Here is a 23,561-nt window from a genome sequence, read left to right as displayed (position 1 = left end):
TTTTCCCATTAGCATCTTATAAAATGATCCTAATAACTACCCAACACATCAAGTTATTAATAATATTTATTATTTTACCCTTAGTTAAACATATATAAAACATCTTGAATAGAATGTGTTACATGTATGCAGTATATAAAAGCGGAACATAGGAGAAGCTTTTCGATCCAAAGTATATAATTCCTGAATTTAATTTTGTTTCTAGAAAAGTCAACAATTCACTTAATTTTAGCACTTTTGGAAACTACTAATGAAGTCCCTGACAAAAGTGCCTCAACTGCTTGATTGTGTTTTACTTCAGGCACGTTTAATCAAGGCATAACAGTGATGTATTTTCTTCTCTCCCTGTACCTAGAAAGACTGCAAAAAGAATGATCGTTACCAATATAGAGTTTGGGGTTTGGGGTTTGTTGTTTTGTTTTGGTTTTTTTTTTTCTTTTACTAGAAGACTGGTTGGTATCGAAGTGTTAATAATATTCCATGGGTCTTCTCATCAGAGTTCAGTTAACGTTACCACACTGTAGACCGCTAAACACTGGCAGCAGAATTTTGCTTCTTAAATTCAGTCTACCAAAGAGAAAATTATTTCTGCACTTCCCAAATCTTTTTGAATGTTCAGACATACATGCCTGTAGAAAGGGGGCAAAAGAAGATGAAGACACTGGATTTTTTTATTGTCTTGTACTTCATGTGGATGAATTGCAGCATATAATAGTGTTAAAATTGTCAGAGCTGTCAGCAAGTCCATAATTTCAAGAATCTTTTTTTAATCCTTGATACAGTTAAGTATTGCTTATTTCTAAACAAAGGGACAAGCAGATAAATGGAATGTCTTCAATAAGAATTACCAGCATTAAAGTAATTACCAGGGTGTTTCTGTGGTAGGAAGCTTGGTAACTGACAACACTGTGAAGACATGTGAAGCCGAATTAGTAATTTTATAGCACAAGCGATGAAAGATTTAATCAAGGCACCGAATCATCAAACAGTAGAGTGTGATCAATAAAAACAGAGAAGACCAAAGACCTTTTTTTCACAATTGTGGAGGAAAATTGAAGGTGATGTTACAGAAAGAGCTATGTACTAGAAAAATGACCAACAGGATCAGACCTAATGCAAAAGTGCTAAGCTGCAACTGTAAAATTAAGCATGGAGTCAGAACAGAGAGACCTTGAGCAACTAGTTGTGTTTGGCAGCTCTGCTGGCTTGCTGACCTAGCTGTCATTGCAAATAACTAGCAGGTAGGTTGATCAAAGCTGTTGAGGTATCTCTTGGGAGGGGAAAAAAAGGAGAGAAAACAACCCATATTAACTGCACTTCAGTAGTATTGCACTACTGAGCACCATATTTCAGGATCTTTGAAATGGATGAATCTTGAGAAGTCAATGAATCAATGAGTAGAGATTTTATAAGGGATATGCTTAATAAAGTCTGTCCTTAGATCTTAAAAGTGAGATTATGGTGTCCCAATCATTAAACTTGCCAGCTTAAGATTTTGTGAAGACATCATACTTCTCACAGAGTAGTCATCAAATTAGGTTTGATTATTTTAGCCAGTGTTTTGGAGGATTTTCCAGTTACTGCTACTGATATCCACAGTCTTTGGAGTCTGAGATAATTAATTAATTGCACAATAGCTTTCAGGAATCTACATAAACTACAATGACATTTTGGGGCTGCATAATTTATAAATTCTGTTAAAAGCATCTATGTGCAAAGGTATAACTAGCTTAATGGGAAATGTGCTTGGATATTGCTTGTCATGAATCATGCAACTTTGAGATTTTTACTGTTAAGCCTACAATGACTTTTCCCCATATTAATGAGAAGCCCACCGATAATATATAAATAAACAACACATTAAGGCCTTAAAATTTATTGGTCTTAAAAAATATAGAGGGGTTTTGTGGTACTGTGTAGACAGTTATTATTGATATCATTTCAGTTCATATCTCTGAAATGTTTAAGCTTTTACAAAATTCAGTATTTCTAATTGAATGTATAATTTAAGAATCTTTTCCTAAAAAGTGTGGGTGGAAAAGAGGACCTAAGACTAATCTCATCAATATATTTTATTTAAGCAAATGCTTCTAATCTGAATGTTTTGATACGAATTAACATGATAAAACACTATTTTGTACACAGAGAAATCCAAGCTTCTCCCAGACCCAGATCCTGATGTTGAAACTTACAGTGGTAGAGTACTAGAAATCAAATCTGTTTCTGATATTTCACTTCTCATTCAATTTTTAGTTTTTAAATATATAATAAGATATGCTCATTGTACAGTGCTGAGTTGCTGGACTAGCTCACTTGAGAGATTTTAAGATAAATTGTATATTTATTTTGATGCATATAATTTGAACCGGGATGAAGAATTTAAACAAAATTTGATGATAAAATGTGGGCCCAACTCATAAAGCTCTTTGGACGTCAGTCACGCATTGCTTGCATGCTATTGGTGGGGAAATGTGCTTTTTCTGCTTATGTTCTACTTCCCTAAGATAAAAACAAGTTTGAAACCTCTAAAAAAAGAACAGTAAGTGACTGGAGAGACGTTTTTATTTTCTTCAATAAAGTTAGAATGTTAAAAAAAAATTAGTAGAACTGGACGTGATTTGAAGCCCACGTTTAAACCTGAAAAAAATTACACATTATTTTTGTTTTCAGCGATAAAGAATGCATTGTTGATAAGAGGGAAGGGATGTAAGCTTATACACCAATGTCATATTCTACACACTGCTATTTTTGAGAGCATTATACAAATCTTGTCTCAACTAAAAATTGCTTTCATCATTTGTTACTTAAATTCATATATACTTCATTTGTAATGTTTTTTTAACAGTTCCAGGAGAAATCATTATTACTTCTTGCATTTTTCGTATACTAAAACCAATATACATTACTTGAATCTATTGTTTTTAAATTACTAAGAGGTGATCACACACTTCTTAAAATTTCTAGGGTAATTATGGAGCCTCATGAATGTCCCTGAGTCTGGAGGACTGAATCCCCTGCAAGAATTTAGCAGGTTGTTGTCATGAGCATTCCTTTACACTTAGTGCTATCTCTTCCTGCTGGGAATGTTTGAGGACAGCATATCTGAAATGCATTTTCTAAACTTTGGTAATTCATAGGGGGATGAGAGCCTCCTACCTAGTTTCAGTACTCTTATACTTCAGGCTGTCTTCAGCAACATGGCTGTATACGCTCTATGTGCTACATGTGAGAATATATGCTTTTTGCTCTGAGGCTGCTGTTTTTGTAGATGTGCCGCCAATTTTTATAACACAGTATTAATTTTAACATTTTTTCTGTGCTAAATACATAATGCATCGTCTAGGATTTTTATGCTTTCCTTATGTAAGCATGTATTCCAGGCTTGGTGCCAGCTCCGCCCTTCCTTCATGTCTATATTTTTTGTGTATCACATAAACCTTGAATGAAACTTGGGAAAAAATCTGCAGAAAAAGTGCAATCTGACTATATACTTAAATGTTAATGAATTGGGCCCTTGTTTTGTAATACAGTTTTCTTGAGCTCATGTACAAGTACTGGCTTTTTCATTTTATTTCACTCATCATTATACAAAGAGCATCCATTTTTATGTTTTTATTAATCAATATTTATTATTTAACAAGTTTTGTAGCTTTCTTTTTAAGATGTAGTAAAAAAACCTTTTGTGAGGTATCTGGGGATTGATAATGAATAGTTGTGTATTTTTGTGATGTTACTGAAATAATATTGTTTCTTCTTATTAAAGATGCAATAATAATTCTTTTTTAATAATTAAACTAATTTAGTAAGTGCAAGATGGAGGCGCTTTCCTACAGATTATGCTTCCACCTCAGAAGATGAATTCGGATCAAACCGTAATTCCCCTAAACATACCCGTCTACGTACCTCTCCAGCCCTGAAAACCACACGACTGCAGAGCAGTGGGACAGCAGCTCAAAGTAGCAATACATTCAAGCACAGAATAAAGGAACAGGAAGACTACATTCGTGACTGGACTGCTCACCGAGAAGAAATAGCAAGGTTGGTTTTAAAGGAGTGCCTCTAAAATAACAAAGATTTGTACCCAACCAGTTATACGGGCACATATATAGGAGAAAGGGAGCTATTGGATGTTCTGTGTCACTCTGCTCACTGTTTTCATTCACTAACTGAATGGGTACTTTAAAATTCTTCTAATGAGAGACTGGCATGCAGAACACTCGTGTTACCAGAACATCTCTTTCTAATGGACAATGATAGTCATTCCTGACTTTCGATAGCCAGATCCCAGAATGTGAACTTCTGGTTGCATTAGTGGGACTTGCAGAGGTACTTTGTGTAGAACTCTTCATTGCTAATGGTGTACTTCCTGAGGCTGAAGTATATCTCATTTTGCACTTCCATTACATTTGTGTTGAGGTAATATTTCAGATCAACGCGTAGGTGACAGAGGGGGGCAAAAGTTATTTTGGCAATGTGAGAGGCCATATTCTCAATTTTTTGTTTATCTAGAAATTATTTCCTGTTAGATGTTTTTATGATTTAAATCATATGTATTCACCAAAAAGTAATTTCTTTTGTTGCGAGTCCCTGACATTAGTATAGCAATTTCTCCATTATTGCTAAAAGCATTCTGCTTCAAGTGAACCAAGGTAATCAGTTCCGCATTCTGGTAACCAGTTATTCCCATATCATGCAATACCCAGGCAGTGAAAACTTCAAATAGCTTGCGCTAAATAAATAAAACTATGTAAATATATAACTGTTATTTAAAACTTAGATGCTGGTGTTCAGGTTCTGAACCTTTTCACAGAACTTAGTTTGGAAGCCTAAACAAGAAAAGTGGTTTCCTTTTAAAATTAATCTTAACGCTGTGGTCTCACAGATGTGAAGCACGGTCTTTTCGCTTAGTGTGATTGATTAATTTTTTGTTTCATCTTCTCAGTAATATTTTTCAACATTTGTTCTTCTAGTGGCGTCTGTGCAAAGGGAAAATACTTAAAGGAGTCTGATAGCATCTTGATAAATCATGAAATAAACATCTTCAAAGGCATCTTCCTAAACCATCTTTTTTTTCAAGAATCTGAAGTTAGAGATGGATAGAGGGAAGAATGTGTGTATATGGGGAAAAAACTTGAGGATAGCTGTAGCGTACTACTTCCTCCTTGTAAAAAGTGAAACTTCGTGGTACATTTTGCTCATCTAGGTGAGGTTGACACTGGAAGTAACTGACAATTCAGTCTAAACTTATTTAATGGTTAGCTTTGCAGGTTTTTTCCTTCCCTTGGGCTTCTTACTGTTTATATAGATATTGGTTTTAAAATTGTTTCGAAGGCTATGTACTGACCCGGCCTTTTTCAGCTTCTTTGTTTCCAGTGGAAGTGGTGAGAGGCTCAAATCTGTATTGCCAGATTTGTGATTGTGTGTAGAAATTTCACACAAGCTGCATTAAATGAGCATATTTAGGGTTAAGAAGGCTAACACTCAGGGCTGAGAAATGCCAGACTACTGTCACTTGTTGTCACTGCTTCCAACACCAGTTTCCTTCATTAGCCTCTGCTGAGCCCCCTGCTCTAGGTCACTAGTTGATCCTTTTTGTGCCTCCGTATCTCTTTGTACTGATACACAGTATTGCTCTCCTGGTTTTAAATTTAACCTCTGTCTTTTCTAAGATAATTTTTGTTTCTGCTCCCTTTGCGTCGTGAACCATAGACTCCCCTCTATCATTGTCTACCCTGGCTTTTTTTCTTCCCAGCTCTCGGTCCAGCCTCTATGATGAGAGTCCCTTCAACTCTGTTTTGAGTTTTTAAGAAAGGAAAAGATAGTTACAGGTTCTCATTAAAATTGGTTTAGTTCTTTTTGTTGTTGTTGAATAACTGATTAGATTAGGCAGGTGTACAGGTAAGTATTAAATAAAATAAATGTGCAGCTGAAAGTAGTGTAGAGACTGTGTGGCAAACATTTCATTGTATCCCCATTACCATCATATTGTATTTTAACTGGTGTCGTGGTTTAACCCCAGCTGGCAGCTAAGCACCACGCAGCCGCTCGCTCACTCCTCTCACAGTGGGATGGGGGAGAGAAACAGGAGAGTAAAGTGAGAAAACTCATAGGTTGAGATAAAGACAGCTTAATAGGTAAAGCCAAAGCCATGTGCCACGAGCAAAGAAAAAAAAGGAATTAATTCACTCCTGCCCATGGGCAGGCATGTGTTCAGCCATCTCCAGGGAAGCAGGGCTCCATGACATGTAACAGTTACTTGGGAAGACAAACGCCATCACTCCCAATGTCTCCCTCTTCCTTCTTCTTCCCCCAGCTTTATATACTGAGCAAGATGTCATATGGCGTGGAGTATCCCGTGGGTCAGCTGGGGTCAGCTGTCCCGGCTGTGCCCCATCCCGGCTTCTTGTGCACCCGGCAGAGCACAGGGAGCTGAAAAAGTCCTTGACCAGTGTAAGCACTGCTTAGCAACTACCAAAACATCAATGTGTTACCAAGATTATTCTCCTATTAAATCCAGAACATGACACTTTCCCAGCTAATAGGAAGAAAATTAACTCTATCCCAGCCGAAACCAGGACAGCTGGTCTTCCAAGACTGACCCAGCTTGCACTTTTCACAGACTCTACAATTAGCAGATGTTAATAAAACTGAAAATTGGAAAAAGTAGTGTTTAAAAAAGCTTAATGGAATAACTAAATTTTATTTTAAATCCCTTTGGCCTGGAGGGGAATATATACCCTCAGAATAACAGGAGCTTCATATATATTTTATTTAAGGATTTTAAAGTATTACAAAATAAACTGACCCAGTGTAGGAAGTGTGACATAATAGACTAAGCATAAAAATGTTTTTGGTAATCCATCAGTTCAGCACTAAAATTTGTCCCAGAAATTCAAATGTGATTATTAGCAACTACTTTAAGAAAAAAAGTGATGTGGTTGTGTGAAACAAAGGAAGTGGGTGCTCTAGTATTCCTACCACCTACAATATTGGTTCAAACCTTGGCGTTTTAGTGCTACATATGTATAAGAACACCGAATATTAATTAAAATTGACCAAAAAAATGTGGTAATTAGGTTAAATTAATCAATGTAATAGGCTTAGCATACTTAGCATATTTTCATTTATTAAAATGAGCAATTGACTTGGTTTCTGCTTTAGTGTTCCACTGTTTGAGAGTTTGAACTCAAGTATTGTCTTGAGTGGTCCCGGGAAATTGCTGCATATTCTTCTACAGCTTTATCCCAATTACATGTGTATCTATGCTGCAAAAGGTTGCAATTTGTTGCAGACAGCTGATGGTTAGCCACAAAATCATGTTGAAATTTGGCTGGAAATTTATTTATGTTTGCTGTTCTAGTTTAAATTCTCGGCTCAGTCCAGGTGAGTGAACTTAGGTCACTGTCTCTAGGTCAATGGTGTCCATTCTTTTTGACTTGAAGACAAAGTGAAAATATAGAGCAGAAAGAAGCTCACCTTTAACAAGCACTGGCCGGCACAGTGTGCATCACTGTCACGTGGCTGTGCAACTTCCTGCACTTAAGTGGCCGGTGCTGCTGTTCACAGAGTCCTTGGTGGTGCAGAATTAGCCCTGTTGACTTCTGTGCCTTCAGTTCTCTCAGAAGTATGAAAGGGGATCACTTGGTGGGCTGCTCTGAATTCTAGGTCTTCTGAAATACTTGATCAAAGCTGGAGATTCAAGGTGCCATAGTTAGTAGGGGGCTTTTAGCTTTTGCTTTGGTTTTAGGGTTTTTTCCCCCTCCTTCTTTTGGGTTGTCCCAGGGATGAGTAGCACAAGCAAAGCTAGGCAAGCTTCTTCCCTGTGCTGAGCAGAACACAGAGGAGAGCTACTTTTTGATGTCGCAGATCAGAAGAAAGGAAAAGGAATCTTCAGCTGAGAACTCAGGTGTGTTTGCGTAGTGCTGTCATATCCAGGTTTTTAAAGGCATTTTCTGTTTTTCTACCTAGATAGCTTGTCTTGATTGAATTTGAGGATTTAGGGTCCTGGTCAGGAATTTCAGACACGTAAGCAGCTTGATCTGAGCAAGCTGCAGGGCTGCTAAATAATCAGAGGTGCTAAAGAAGTCCTTTCCAAGTAGGTAAACCGAGGTATAAATTAAATGTGTTCTGAACATTTCATATTTACTGCATGTTCACAGGTCATCTGTGCAGTATTTTCAGCCTGTTTCCAGTACCCTGTGTTGGATTTACTGCATGTTGTATACCTCTCTGCCTGGGAATCCTAGAAAGAAAACAAGGATGCTCTGTCTTTTGAGACTGCCTTCTCCTTTCTTCCTCTAGAAGGGCACACTATTAAAAGCTTCAGTTAAAAATTTGCTTTTGTGGTTCTACAAATAAACTTTCTGTTTAGAGGGGCATATACATTTTCATAGCACTGTTATCAGGAACTAGAATTTAGAAGCTCCAAGGCTGCAAGTTGGGCTCTTACTGGTCCAGAAGTATTTGTAGGGGAGAATGTAACTCTCTCTTTATTACTAGGATCAGTCAAGATCTGGCTCTCATCGCACGGGAAATCAACGATGTAGCAGGAGAGATAGATTCAGTGACTTCATCAGGCACTGCCCCCAGTACCACAGTAAGCACTGCTGCCACCACCCCTGGCTCTGCCATAGACACTAGAGAAGAGGTAGGAGATCTTCATGGAGAAATGCATAAGGTTCTTCCTTTTCTTTATTTCTTTTGCTTTTAGCTTTTTGCATAGCCTTTTTTAGTTACTTCCACTCAACCCGCATGCATGATCGCTGCATTGTTTTTTGATTTAAAGTTCCTTTACATTTCAGCAAACAACCCAGAAATTATTCTATGAACACAGCCTGTCAGAAGGATGCATACTATCTGTCTGTCTCTTTTTTTCCACGAAACACAGGACAAGATAGTTATTTGTTTCTTACTTGCCTGTAGCCTTAGATACCATTAGATAGTATCTAAGTGCATTTAAAGATACTAGCATGTATGCACAAATATATATAAAAATGTGTATGTTTAATACTTTGCATAGCTATTAAAGACAAAAAGTCCCTCTTTTCACAGGTGGCATTAAAGCTTCATCTTCTGAACACTGAAATACTTGGGTACCATCAGTTAACAATAACATTAGATTTTCTGTCTTAATAACGTTGTCAAAAGGTGCCTTGAAATAAGTTTGTCTTGTGCTTCTAATAATTCTTATTTTCTTTTACTATCTCTGGTGTGCTGTTCTATGAATATATTAACTAACTTGTTCTAGTAGCCATCACAGGTCTAATGCTGGTAAACATGTTAATCAGAATTTAGATCATCATTTTCTACCATATTACAATTCACCCTAACATGTTGTAAAAGTTTGCTGCATTTTTTTCTTCATATTATTCCTTTCAAAATGTGTTTATTCATTTTTGTGTGCATAAAGTTTGGTTAATACATTAGTTTACTGTGTTTAGTATAATACTGTCTTTTTCTGTGGAAAAAAAGATATAAACAGTGATAAAAAAATCTGAGTTGTATACTTACAAAAATTGTAACTGCACTCACAAAGATTTTGTTTTTAATTTCCGTGCCCTTATGGCTAAACTTTAAGGAAGTAAAGTGCTAATTTTCTCAGGTCTAGTTAGATCACTCTGATTTTTATATTACTAAATTTTTTTTTCTTACAATATTGTACAGTGCGTACATACTACTGCAGGTGGCAGCATCTCCTTTAAGTAGGTATAGGTGTTTCTATAACACTATGACTGATCTGGAAGAAAACCTAAATTTCATAGTAGTGTACTTAATTCCACAGTTAGCTTCAATTAATTGAAAGAATAAATCACTCAATACCAATTTATCGGTAACTATTACGTTACCTGCCCAGAGCGAATTTTCTGTGGGATAGTCTAATTTTGCCATGTATGTCTGGTATTTGAAAAAAAGACCTTGATTTTTACAAGGTATTGTTATATAAGAGATGCATATTTTTTTTTTTTTACTATGCAAGACAACAAAATTATGTTTATTTGATAGGCTTCTTGTAAACTGTTTCAGAAGGAAAACAAGTATTAATCTGATCTTGCATATATCCAGTTGGTTTCATAAGCTGCATTTTTCTTTTAACCCTCAGTTGGTTGACCGAGTATTTGATGAAAGTCTCAATTTTAGAAAAATCCCTCCACTAGTGCATGCCAAACCACCAGAGGGGAATGGTCGGCCTAATGATGCTCGACCTCAGATAACAGATGCCCTTGATCCCCCAACAATTACCCGGAGAAGGACTTGGAGCAGAGATGAAGTGAGTACACAACAGGGTTCTCTCTAGTAATGTGTCTATTTTAAGCTTTTACAGTTGTTTCCCCACTAGTCCAGACACTACCCTTTCTTTCCTACCTGTAGCAGGTGGCATTAATACTGGAAAAAAATATTTGTGTATTATTGAATTTGCAAAATGTTCAAATGCGATTGTTTGTATATGATACTAATTAGAACACAAGTATGATTTTTTAAAGTTAAAAAAAGATTTTAAAATATATCGAATTGTTTTTATTTAATTCCCATTCAACTAATAATACCCTTTTTTATTGAAAACTTATTGCAGGTTATGGGGGACAGTTTGCTGTTGTCCTCAGTCTTCCAATTTTCTCGCAAGATAAGACAATCCATAGACAAAACAGCTGGCAAAATCAGGTGAGTTTTTAAAAATTATTGTTATTACTGAAAAAGCTCTGCTCTTATCAACATTCCTCTAGTAGAAGAGATGTGTATAGAGGAAATATATTTAGTAGCAACTTGTGTTTTAGAAAAGTAATGTTACCCATGGCCTTTTTAGCATTCAGAAAGATTTGGGATGAATATTTTTTTTCCATTATTGCTTGTGAATATTTCATATTATATGAAGATATATCACAGAATGGTAGGGGTTGGAAGGGACCTCTGGGGGATCGTCTGTCCAACCCCCTGCTTGAGCAGGCACACCCAGAGCAGGGGGCACAGGGCCGCGTCCAGGTGGGGTTTGAATGTCTCCAGGGAAGGGACTCCACAGCCTCCCTGGGCCGCCTGTGCCCCTGCTCTGGCACCCGCACAGGAAAGAACATTTTCCTCATATTGAGGTGGAACTTCCTGTGTTCCAGCTTGTGCCCATTGCCCCTTGTCCTGTTACTGGGCAGCACTGAAAAGAGTCTGTCCCCATCCTCTTGACACCTGCCCTTTAGATAATTAGAAGCGTGCTGATGAAATCCCCCCTCAGTCTTCCCTTCTCCAGGCTGAACAAACCCAGGTCTCTCAGCCTTTCCTCATAAGGGAGATGCTCCAGTCCCCTGATCATCTTTAGAGCTCTCTGCTGGACTCTTCAGTAGTTCCCTGTCTTTCTTGAACTGTGGAGCCCAGAACTGGATGCAGTACTCCAGATCAGCAAAGCTTGCATGGACAGAACAATATCCATCATAATTCCAGCAGAGGAGCTAGTCCAACACATGCAAATGCTATGCAAAATCTACATGACTTCTATGCAAGTCTTGTAAAATTCCCTTCCTTAAAAGATAAGGTTAAAATGTTGCTGAACTGTGAAACTGGGCCCTTTATGTTTGCCAAGTTGTTGTAGGGATTACCTGTTTTATGAAGAAAAACAAATGGTACAGAGGAGAGCAGTTTCAGTAAATCCTTCTGGAAAAGAACTTGCTCTGGAGACAATGTGATGACTGTTGAGTTCTAAATTTAAAGTAACAGATGTAACCAGCTGTTATTTTTAATTTAAAATCCCTGCTTAGATAGTTACATTCCTGCATAAAATGTCATAGTAGCTAGCAGGAAGCATAGACGTGACGAAAATGGTAACATATTGCTCTACCAACAGCTCCATTTAACTTCAATGAGTGAGTGTACAACCATTTGGTGACCACTTTGGTTGACAAGAATAAAGGAAAATTCTAAATACAAAGTTCAGGGTTTTATAATTCGCATGTCCTTCTTCATGTCTTTGCACAGTTAACTATTTAAAAATAGAGTACATTAAAAATAATGAAGACGGGCTGAACTTCATGTGTAATTTTCTGAATGTGAGAAAATATTGTAACTGAACAGTTTGTCTAGGAAGTGTCAGGTATTGAAACCTTAGATGGGTGACAGATTAATCACCAAATCACAAATTTATTTCAGCATAGGGTGATGTAACTAGTAAAAGCAGCAAAATACTAACGTATCTGAAGGTTATATTCTTATGGGAGTACCAAAAGAGATATGACCATAGAAATGAAGAGGGGGAAAAAAAAAAAATCTGTATAAATTGGTAAACACTGTAGGTTATCTGCCATTTCTAGTCTTGCTGTTTCTAGTAGGAAGAGTTATCACTGAAAGGAGAATCAAGTCTTTGAAAGCCTGCAGCCTGTTCTTATTATTTCTGTTATAAGGTTTTGTGTGTGTTGTTTTTACTGGTGGTTACAGGTAACATTTGTGAGTACCTTATTTCTATTATCTTGGAACATGTTGCTGGACTGATACCTCATTTCTCTTTTTCCAACTCACCGTTCTGGGGCTGCAGGATTATAATATGGGAAATAGGCCATTTGCTGTCTTTCTCTTTTTGGTTTCCCAGATACATTCTTTTATGTATCATACTATTTATTTGAACACCCTTAAACAAAAGATGTAAATGTCTTTTGCTATGTGTATGTCAGAGACAAATGAGTTTGTGAAGTGCAGGTGTACGACATGCTTACTCTCAAAAGCTGTGCCACATTAACAGAGTTCAACTTCATTATGCAGAATTTATTAACAAATTATGCAAAAGTTCACAACTTGTTCAAGTTTAATCAACCTCTGAATGCATGCTATCATTTACTTTAATAGCTGATCTCAAATAACTGAGCAAGTAAATACATGCAAGGAGGTACTTAAGCGTGACCATTCTTTGAAAGTCATTTTAAAAAGCGTTTAAAATTTGGAAATAGAAACAAGATATTATGTTAAATTTTGCTCTGCACATAATTCTCTGGGAAAATACGGTGACATCCATAAGGAACTCTGCTTACCAATATATTTTTTTCTTCCTTTTAAAGCTGCGTCATTGGAACAAGAATCTTGCTTATTGACTGACTTATTTGTGGTAGGCGTCTAGGATGATATGTATCTTAAATTCCTCAGAAGCAGTAGATAGTAGATTACTACTTTCGTCTTACTGACTTTTCTTAATGGTTGGCAGTTTCTGATCTGTAAATATGGTGCTAGCACGGTTGTAGTTTACTTAAGGTGAAAATCTGAGTTCAGTACAGTGAGTTAAACGAATTTATGTATGCAAATTCATTCTGAGAAAAGCAGGTAACTACAAAATAAAGTCTTCTGAGCTTAAAAATTAAGTCAGCTACCTTGTAATGAATGTAATAGTGATGTCATCATGTATGATATTATAAATATAAGCATACCTATAAACATTTTATATACATTTAAAGAGTAGCATTGCATATTTCTATAAATATACAGTGGAGAAACATTAATTAATAAGTAATTATTTAGCATATTCCCCGGAGCTGTGATCAAAACTTCCTTTTCCCACTACTCAGAATGCATTTGAATAATATGTTATTCATAATGTCATTAGTATTTTGAATGAGAAAAGCAATAGTTTTAGAATTGGTTTTAGAGAGCATATAAGGCAGCTAGGACCTATTACAGATTTTGCCTTAGCTTTGTTTTGATGTACATGAGTTCAGCCACTTGGTGTGCTTCTATTCCTTTTACTGGAGTTAGGCCAGTTAAAATTTCTGCCCTGAACACATACAATGAGACTCAATCAGGATTTGTCAAGCTAGCAGTTTTGTGTATTTTTCCAAAGCACCTGAACCTGAAAGGAGAGGAAAAATTTATAGAGGCACCAATAAGAGTAAGCCCGACTGTGTTTTGAAAGTCCTCTCTCAAATTTTCTGGTTCACCAATGTAAACCTCTCTCCTGAGAGCACAGGCAGTATAGGGCAATTACGGTCCTTACAAATTGCATCGTACATATTAAACAATCGCATCCTTCCTATCTGGGTCCAAATAGAGATGTTATAATGAGTTTGCAGGAATTTTCAGAGATTATGGAGGAAAGAGGTAAGTAGGTTTTGCAGTGAGAAGACCTATGTGGTTTTATCAGTGCTCTACAATGTGAACAAAGTGTTACTGGTTTACTTTGTAGCAGTCGGGCATGATCTAGGCAAAGCATTCAGGTCAGTTCAGGTACTACTTATCAGTCTCTGCAGTTTGCTCTGCATCCTGCAAAGTGCAGTGGAAGAAAAATGGGGACTGAGTACAACCAAATGAGAAAGTTCAGGAAGATTTGCTTCAGAAAGTAGGACTAGGAAAGGCAAGAGCAGAAGGCAGTGAACATTTATAAATACAGTCTTTTAATATAAAGAGTATGGTTAGAAAGAGGAAGAGCAAAGGAGATAGACGACCCCCGTGAGGTTAAAATGTACTAAATGAAGAACTGAAAAAAAAAGGTTTTAAAAATGAAATAGGGTTCCTAAAATTACAGCAAAACCAAATTAGCCTGTCCTCTTTATAGTGGAAATAATAACATCTTTTAAATTACTGGATTTTTTAATAAAATGACCTGTCAAATGGAAAGCTTTCAAATTGTAAAAGACATTATCTCTAGAAGAATAAGACTGAAAACTCTACATACACAAGCAAAGGCATTAATCGCATACATAAAGAAGTATTTTAATATAATGTGAGCAAGAAGATAAATGAAAAAAGCAAACAGGATGACAACAAATTCTATATTTTTCCTGCTAGTGCTGTTTACTGCTAAGTAAAGCCTTATTTCCTATGTTCCTGCTGATTTCCAGAGTGATATAAATGCTATTAAAGCTGTGTAAGATTCTCTGTATACTGAGTCAAAATATTTCCAGGAGTTGCCTGTTTTTAGTGTAAGATCCTGTAAAGGATTGAATTGGCTCTGCTTTTTACTTATTTAAACTCACCAGTTTCAGGCAAGTCCTAAATTTTCCATTATAATTGGACTTTCTGGCATCCAGGTTGGCAGTTGCATGGCTTTGCAAGCTTTTGCACTCCCTTCCAGAACATAAAAGTAATCTTGTCAGGTCTCTGATGATCATTTCTACTACAAGATGATGATGCTACTTGAGGCCATGAAGTGTTTCATGTTTTCTTCACAGTAGTTTTGATTACTTTTAGTTTATTTTTTCCTTTCCCAAGAAGTAATATGTATTAATGTTAACTCTTTATATGCTCTGTACATTAATACACTAAAGTCACTTGCAGAAGTGATCGTTTGCCTCGGTCCCCTGACATTGTGTTATGAGGGTAGAATTTCCTCTCAGTGAAACATCCAAAAAACATGTTCTGAAGCAGCAGCGAGTGAGGATCTCAAAGACAGAAGAAGAGTTAAAGCACCTTCTGGATGGGCTGTCTACGGACATCTGTGTACTGATAAGATAATACAGGGTACATGTTTTGAAAAACTAGATTTTCTTGACGGGATAATAATGGAGTGGGATTTTCCATAGGGTATAAATAACTGAAGAAAGATTAACAGAAATGCAGTACTAAGTCTCCCAGCTTTCTTTAATTCTTAGTCTGTATGAGATGCAAGGTATCATGAATTTCCACCTTAAAAATTATTTCCTCAGAGACTTACCTACACTAATAACTTCTTTAAAATGTACTACTTTTCAGCCATGATTTTAAATTGGTTTGTTTGCTTAGCAGTTTTACTGTAGCTATTTTTGTACTTCTAACTCTGAAATACCAATTAGAGAAGAAGTGGATCTGGACAACTCTATGTCATCATGGTGTCACTTAAAAATTAATACCCAGACCATATATATCTGTACATTGCTCTTTTTTTTCCCCAATTCTGCAATGTAGGCAGTTTAAATTATTTTTACGGTACGACAATAAAAACAAAAATTATTTATCACAGCAGGGAAGCACAACATAAAAAATGGGGACTCTTAACAATATGCTTTGGGGTTTCACAAATAATAGAAGTGACTTTTTCAAACATGTAATGCAAGTGATACTTAAATTACTAAATCAGGTATGTCCAATTTGTGTGTTGATGAGACTTTTCAGTGAAAACATCTATGAAATGCATTTTTCTTTTAATTTTCTGAAGTGTTTTGTTTTTCCTTAAATTACTGTAAAATACAAATATAAGAGTTGCATTTGTTTACCATTGTTCACATTTCTCTTCTGTTTTACAATTGTTGTAAAATGCGATGTTAATAGGGAATTTCCTGATTGCTGTAAAATAATTTTTTTTTAAAAAGTCTCGGTGCTGGAGGAAAGATTCAGCTCTGTCTTTTCAAGACCATAAGCAAGTATTTAGCTACAGAACTGCCATTTTAATGTCAATATTAATGACATTGCTGAAACCCTGTATGCTTCACTGAAAATTTAAACTGTGTGGTTGGATTCTGTCAGTTTTCAATATTTCAGATTTTAGTTTTATTCAGTGCTCTCTATGCTGCTTTCTTGTATCATGTATCTAATCCTTCAGTTCTAGTTTGTTTATTTTTGCCTATTTTAAACATCCTGTTCTTGATTTTCTTTCTTCTAGAATATTATTTAAGGACAAAGACAGAAATTGGGAAGAAATTGAAAACAAGTTGCGAGCTGAAAGTGAAGTTCCTATTGTGAAAACATCAAGCATGGTATGAATAATTATCTTTTCTGGGACTGAATGAGCCTTTTATCTAATTTCTAAATAATCAGTAGAGGTACATGTTATTTTCAATGATATAAAGGCAAAAATCTTTAAAAGATTTTATTTAGGCACTCAGTATATTTCAAGAAGAAACCTAATCTTCTGTAATAATTGCTAAGACCTACTATCTTATAAAGAAACAGTCTTAAGTAATTGCTCAGGGGAAATTCTCAGGTAAAGAATGCAATAAAAGGGGTTCAGACTACGTATAGACAATCAGTAGTTTTGTTTAACAAAAGGTAACAACCATTAGTTTGAATGTTGGATTGCTTTCAAACAAACTTGTATTACAATCTAAAGGCTACCATACCTACTGGTTATTAATACTTCATATGTAATACTTAGTACTATTGATACTTATTATTACTATTTAGAGAAATAGTCGTATTTCGCTATATGTGGATTAGGATAATCTGTAGATACATTGCAATAAAAGCATTCTTCAATTGAAAATAATCGTGTTGCTATTGTGTGGAAGTGATTACTGTAGGGTGCCAACTACAACTCCAGTTGATTCATGTAGTCTTCTACCCCTGCCTGATTAGGGCCATTTCATGACCAGACTGTGTGACAGTGTGAGGGAATGGAGCACACATGTTGCTTCCTAGTATGCTTCTCTGCTTCTAAACACAGAGTGTAGGGTTTGACAAACATCTCTGCATGTGAGAGCAGGCAGAGAGTCTAGCTAATGTTATCCTCTCGGGGGTATTGTGCTGTTAAGAATGTCAACTACAGAGGCAGATTTCTTTTCTGATGGGAAGGTGAGAGAGGAAACCCCTCACATACTTTGTACTGGACTGCTTAGAAGCAAAACATGAACACATTTCCTCTGGCATCGAACTGGCTAGCATTCCTCTGTTAGCTCATCATGAGTTCTTAAATTTATCCAGATTGATTTTTCCTGTAAACATTAAAAACTTGGACCATAACTCCTGCAGAACAGTATACTTTTTAAGAGCAATCATTAGAAACTCAGTGTTATAATTTATTAGATACACTGACAGTTTGGGGTTGTTTGTTTTTTTTTTTAAGTTTAATTAGCAAGTTACTTATGGAAGTTTCTAATTTTAGAAGCATGCTAGTATAAGGAGTTTCTCTTATCCTATCCATTTCCAGAATAAGATCATCACAATGATTTACAAGATCACAAGATGTAGTGTTTTATGTTCTAAATGCCATGAATATGGGGTTTTAAGGCATTCATTTAAAATGAAAAGATAAGTTGTATATTTATTGCTAAGTTCAGGATTTTATAAAATTTCAGTGCATTAAAGCATCTCACATTGTTTGAAAGTGTGTGGGGTGTTTTTTTTTCTATGCACTGATTTTCAAGTTTCTGCTCAGTTTTCAGAGCAATATACTGTTCAAATGCAGTGCTTATTTTTACCACAGAATGTTATTAAAAGTTAACAGAGGACAATTGTAACTGATGTTTGTTTTGTCCTTGGGACATTTATGTCCAGCTCATATGTGGAATCTGCTTAAAGATAATGATTTTGTGAAATCCAAGGTAATCAATCTCTTTGCCACCCAGAAAAATCACATTACTTAGTGTAGAATGGGTTTCTGAAATCGGTGCCTTTGAAAATTCTCAGCTTTTGAAGACCACTGACAGCTCTCCTCAGCAGCTGGATTAACAGTATTCTTTAGTGTAGGATCCTTCAATTGTAGGATTTACATAATTATAATTTAAGATGTGGTACATTTAATGATTGTTGTGTTTCTGAGTGTGTTGCTGTGGCTATGTCTGTGTTAGCAAGTAGTGCAGCCAGAGGAGAAAAATCTGTAAGGCAAACAAGTGCTGAGGACCCAACATTGGTGTGCTGAACATGCTCTCATGGGCACAGGGCCCAATGGTTGCAGGCAAAATCCCAATGCAGTCATCTTACTATTCTGACTCACATCTGAACAAGGTTATAAATCACCCTATTCCATTAATCCTGGGTTTATACTGTAACTTTCCTTGAAAAGTTTGCTGTTACTTTGCCCCGTTTCAACAGAATCATGGCGTCGAGAAGTCTCTGCTTGAGAAGTAGCGGCGCAGGCAGGTGGGCAAGGGACACAGTGAGGTTTTGTTGACCCTAGCAACCGGCCAGTGCAGAGGAGCTCTTGATTTCTGAGCGGGCCGTGGCTGTCCAGCCTCAAGCGCTGCCACACAGGACCCATGGTGGGCATGGCTGGGCCACCACCAGCAAGGGTGTTCTTGATACCAGGAGAGACAACCCACACAGCACACTGCAAAGGCTGGGGGCGGGGATTGTTTATTACTACTAAATAGTTTGAGTCTCTTCTTCCTTTATGAAACACATTTGTTTCTTTCCTAGGAAATTTCATCAATCTTACAGGAGCTGAAACGAGTTGAGAAGCAGCTGCAAGGTACAAATCTTTTTTCACTTTTCTCTTTTGTTGTTGCCTGCTTTAAATTTTTTTAATATATAGCCATATATAGGTGTATATCATGAAACAAAGTATCACATTTTATTAAAATACATTCACAGTGTCAGTTTAACTCGTGGCACATTTGTTAACGAAACATCACTGAATTATTTTAAAATAGGAGGGTGATGATATCTTTTTATGTGGGTGAGAAAAGGCTCAACTAAAAATGAAATAGTCCAGAGAATCCCAAAAGAATTAGTTGTGAAACAGTCTTAATAGAAATATTTTTGTGGGTAAATAATGAAGCACAGAATCCTGAGATTAAGCTTTATAAAGTAATTTTTGCACATCAGTAATACCCTCACATGTAGCACAGTTCGGTATAAGAAATGCACTGGGACCATAATGTGTAGGAAATCTCAAAAAAGAAAAACCCAAACTGAGAACTTTATCTGATACAATAAAATGAAAATTTAAGATTAGCTCGACACTTTCACACTACTGAATCCACTCTTCATAACTGTGAAGCCCACAGACTATAAAATAGAAGTTACTTTGCTTTTCATGTGCAAAGACTTATCTATGTATAAAATGGAAAGATGTTGTGCTTACGAAGTCTGCTATTACACATATATTCCATTTATCAAAATCAACTTAAAACCAGTATATTTTAAAAAGGAGTTGCAATCGTATTTGTGTATTGTTTATACTTAGTTTATTTTTTAATTTGGAGTTGTCAAATGGATTAGCGGTCTATGCTTATATATAATCATTAATGTATTTGTTGTATTCAGATTTAATCCTACGTTGAACATGTTTTCAAAAAGAATGTTTCAGGAGGAATCATTAGCCACCTTTAAGACAAATTAGTATTTGTTTCATGGTCGGCTATAATTAAAAAACATTAATATATTACAAATTATATTATGTTTAGAAAACATGACAAGGAAACAAGGCCCAGAAAAAGAGGCCAGATCATTTCCTTGTGTACACAGTCGTGCTCCAATAGATGTTAGTAATAAAATAAATAAATAAAATAAAAATAAAATAAAATAGATTCTGTTAGATGTGACAATGTGTTAATAGTACAGTAAAATTGTACTAGGTGCTTCAGTTTGCCCTCACTGTGTAGAGGGAGAGGGACAATAAGTCCATCATTATGCATTAAAAAGGATAGATTATTGCTTTTTTTATACAAATGTAATTCAATCATGGAATTAGCAGCTATGGATATTTGGGGGAGGGTGGGGTTGAATGAAGCATAACATAATGGTAATATTAGAGAAAAAGCCCCTTAAACATGACTTAAAAATCCCATCTTCCAGTCCCTATAAGCTAATCATAGAAGTTTGTCATCGTTCTTTCCTGTCCACACATCAGGCAGTGTTAGTTTGTGCAGTTTCAGTTCATCTGAAGTTTTAATATATGTTAAATGCTTTTAAATATATGTATCAGCTACATATATGTCGGCTACACCACTCGTTTGTAGTGGGCAACACACATAAAAGCTCATGTCTATCATCATAAAAATAGAACAGGTTATTAATATTTTTTATGGTTTCTTCCCTATCCCTTTCATCTTTTCTTGATTGCTTAGCAATTAATGCTATGATCGACCCTGATGGTACCCTGGATGCTCTGAGCAACTTGGGATTCGCCAGCCCTATCTTACCAGCGCAGCCGAAGCCGAAGTCCAGTCCGGTTTCCCAAAGTAGCCGCCCTCAAGTGCAGCCAAACTGCCAGCCTGAAGCTCGGGCTCTTCGACCCGCCGCCGTCCCTGTTGCAGCTGAATTTGAGAATGCTGAATCTGAGTCGGATTTCAGCATACATTTCAATAGGTTTAACCCAGATGGGGAAGAGGAAGATGCCACCCTGCGTGAGTGACATCTCAATGTTGATACAAAAACCTTTCATGTGGAATGTTTAGGAAAAATTATAATATTGGTTTTATAATTTTTAAAAAAAAAAAAGGCTTGGTCAGACAGCAGTTGTTTTATTAAATCAGTTTTCTTTAACTGTGATGCTTTGATTGTCACACAAATCCTTTTCAAATCATAAAGATATACATAGATACCAGTGTAGGAAAGCAGATTGTGGCAGGTTTGCCCTTTGTGGTTGTGTGCTTTGCAAAAGAATTATTATATCAGCAGTTTTCCCTTAATAGATCTATTTCTTTTTAAAAGCCATGCAAGCAGTCTAACATTTAATGTTACGGAAACCCCAACTTTGCCAAGCTGCTGTAATGAATGGACTTCCTCCACTAAAGTTTGTACAGAACTGTTGAACAGTTACAACTGATTCTGAATTAGATGATTTATATAGGAAACATTATCTTTTACTACAATGACACATTACTGCAAAGGTAAGACAGATTTCAGAAAGCATTCATTCTTGTGTACTGAAAATCTCAAACAGTTCTGTGATTTATATAGCCTTGTTGCTGCGTAAATTGTCTTGGGGTTTACAAAGTTCACATCCTATGTTTGCACTAAGATTTGCTGGGAGTGATAGGTGAACATATCGATATCGTTAAACGGCAAGCAGTGTTTTGGTGTACATAGAAAACTGATAATACTGTACTTGTATTATCATTGCTGTGTTTTAATCCAGTTTCTGAAAAGACTATTTGGCACTTTTTGATCTCCTTCAAATGTCTTTTTGATGTTAATGGAAGTAGAAGTATTTCAGATCTCATGTCTGTCCAAATGTTTGTTGAAACTAGGAAACAAATTTAAACATACCTGTGGGGCATTTTAAAGCATATTGAGGCAAGTGGGCTATTGCCAATTCAAATGCAACATAAGCTCACAGAAGAAATTACTGGTCCTTGGAATGATCATGAGATGTAAAATTTTCTTTAGGGGACTCGGAACTAGTGTTGTCATAATTTGCTTGATCGATAGATGCACTCCCAAGCAAATGATTTTATTTGCTTCTGTATATTTTCCTGTAGTCTTGCTAGTAAAGCTGTCTCTGTCTTACATATTTAAAAGGATTCTGGAAGACGACTGCTAACATAGACATTTTGCTTCTACCACTGAAAAGCAAGTCTATTTAAAGTTTCCTATATAAGCCTATTTTCCCTATAAGTTGTCCCAGTAACTTAACATTTGGACATAATAATAAAAATAAATTACTTTGTATTTCCAGAACACTGTAACTTGGAGGAATGTTATTTCTGTTAAATGTAACTAATAGACTGGAATTTTCCTATGTTTGCATCAGTCTCTATATATTAAGGTTAAAGATACAGTTTTGCAGCTTTTATGAAATGGTCTTTAATATTTCAGCAATAATCCTATGTGACATTTGTTTAAAAAAAAATACTTTCCGTACACTTTTAAATTGTACAGGCTTTCAGACGTCAGTAAAAGTTGGACCAGTTAATAAAAATGCAAAAACTTTTTTTGTAGAGATGTAAAAACAAAACCACTAATCTGTTGTATAATGGATTTCATATTTTCTTTAAAAAAATTAAAAGCAAACAGCCTTCATGTATGACTCAATATGCTCTACTCCAGCTAACTGTGGAAGCCTGAACTACACTATTTTACAGAGGCTACAAGAGAAGTTTTAGAAGGTGCAGAAGGGCAAAAAGAAATCGAAACTAGAGCTAGGTGTTGAAAACCGAGTGTACAAAACCATCGCCATAATTTCTTCTTTTGTTTAATGCTTGGGAACATAATTTTTCTGCAGACTCGAGTGGAAAGTGGGAAGTGGCTCAGAAGGATTAAAGGTGCAGGCTCTTCATGCAAGATTCTCTTTGTGTTCTTTCAGGCGTTTATAACTTTACGTTCTGTAATAAGCATTTTGCATTACTATGTTCTTATTTTGTATGAACATGTTCTCCTTATTTATTTTTGTTACATTTATTATGTATGTTATTTTGTTATATGCATTTACAACTCCATTTTTAAATAAAGTGTTTCTGGAACTTTACAAACGTGTGAATATGTAATTGAGAGCTGGGAAGTTCACAGAGGCTTCCTGCAGTCTAACCTACCTTTACTGAAATAGGAAATGACATTTTTTCATAAACATCTTTTCTCTGGAAAAAGTTGTATTATTGCCGCTGCTGCATCATTTATTCTGTGCTGACAGTATGGACTCGCTTTCCCGTACTCAGGGTTATTCCCACACTTGAATTGATTTTTGTGTGCAAAGCTAAAGGCAAAAATAATCCAGTATGCCAGTCACCAAATAGTGCCTGCGTTTGCCTTTGTAGAATGAAAGTAAATGAGTTTTAATGCACCTGCCAGGTGCAATGGTAGATGCTTTTCAGAGTGCTTTCCTTCTGCTTCATATGTAGGAAAACTTTATTGAACATTCTGATTTGGCTCCAGACTGCTGCCTTTTTCCTTCTGCCCCAGCTTCGGCTCCCTATGGACTTCCCTGCATGACACTAAATTTCCTCTTCTGTACCTAGCTTCATGCAAGAGCAAAACTGAGAGCTTAGTATAAAGCTCCAAGAGTTCCTTCCCAGGTGACGCGTTTCAGTGCTGCC

General features: G+C 36.1%; 1 protein-coding gene across 9 annotated transcripts in view; it reads left to right on the top strand.

Moving 5' to 3' along the window:
• Positions 1–23,000, top strand: part of CEP170 (centrosomal protein 170) — a 106,595-nt gene extending 83,595 nt beyond the window's left edge. For 3 of the 9 annotated variants that reach the window (XM_064445795.1, XM_064445787.1, XM_064445788.1), the window contains 8 exons: positions 2,146–2,196; positions 3,804–4,038; positions 8,500–8,677; positions 10,100–10,267; positions 10,571–10,659; positions 16,532–16,625; positions 19,003–19,054; positions 20,655–23,000. In XM_064445795.1, coding sequence (XP_064301865.1) covers positions 2,146–2,196; positions 3,804–4,038; positions 8,500–8,677; positions 10,100–10,267; positions 10,571–10,659; positions 16,532–16,625; positions 19,003–19,054; positions 20,655–20,941 — 1,154 coding nt within the window. In that variant the 3' untranslated portion in view covers positions 20,942–23,000. The remainder of the gene's footprint in view (positions 1–2,145; positions 2,197–3,803; positions 4,039–8,499; positions 8,678–10,099; positions 10,268–10,570; positions 10,660–16,531; positions 16,626–19,002; positions 19,055–20,654) is intronic. The other 6 variants (XM_064445793.1, XM_064445792.1, XM_064445789.1 and 3 more) reach the window with 6 other exon arrangements.
• The last annotated feature ends 561 nt before the right edge of the window (positions 23,001–23,561 follow it).

Source organism: Phalacrocorax carbo, chromosome 3 (genome assembly GCF_963921805.1).
Source record: "Phalacrocorax carbo chromosome 3, bPhaCar2.1, whole genome shotgun sequence".
Classification (NCBI taxonomy): domain Eukaryota; kingdom Metazoa; phylum Chordata; class Aves; order Suliformes; family Phalacrocoracidae; genus Phalacrocorax; species Phalacrocorax carbo.
Note: the sequence above shows the minus strand (reverse complement) of the source record. Positions and strands in the feature narration are given on the sequence as shown.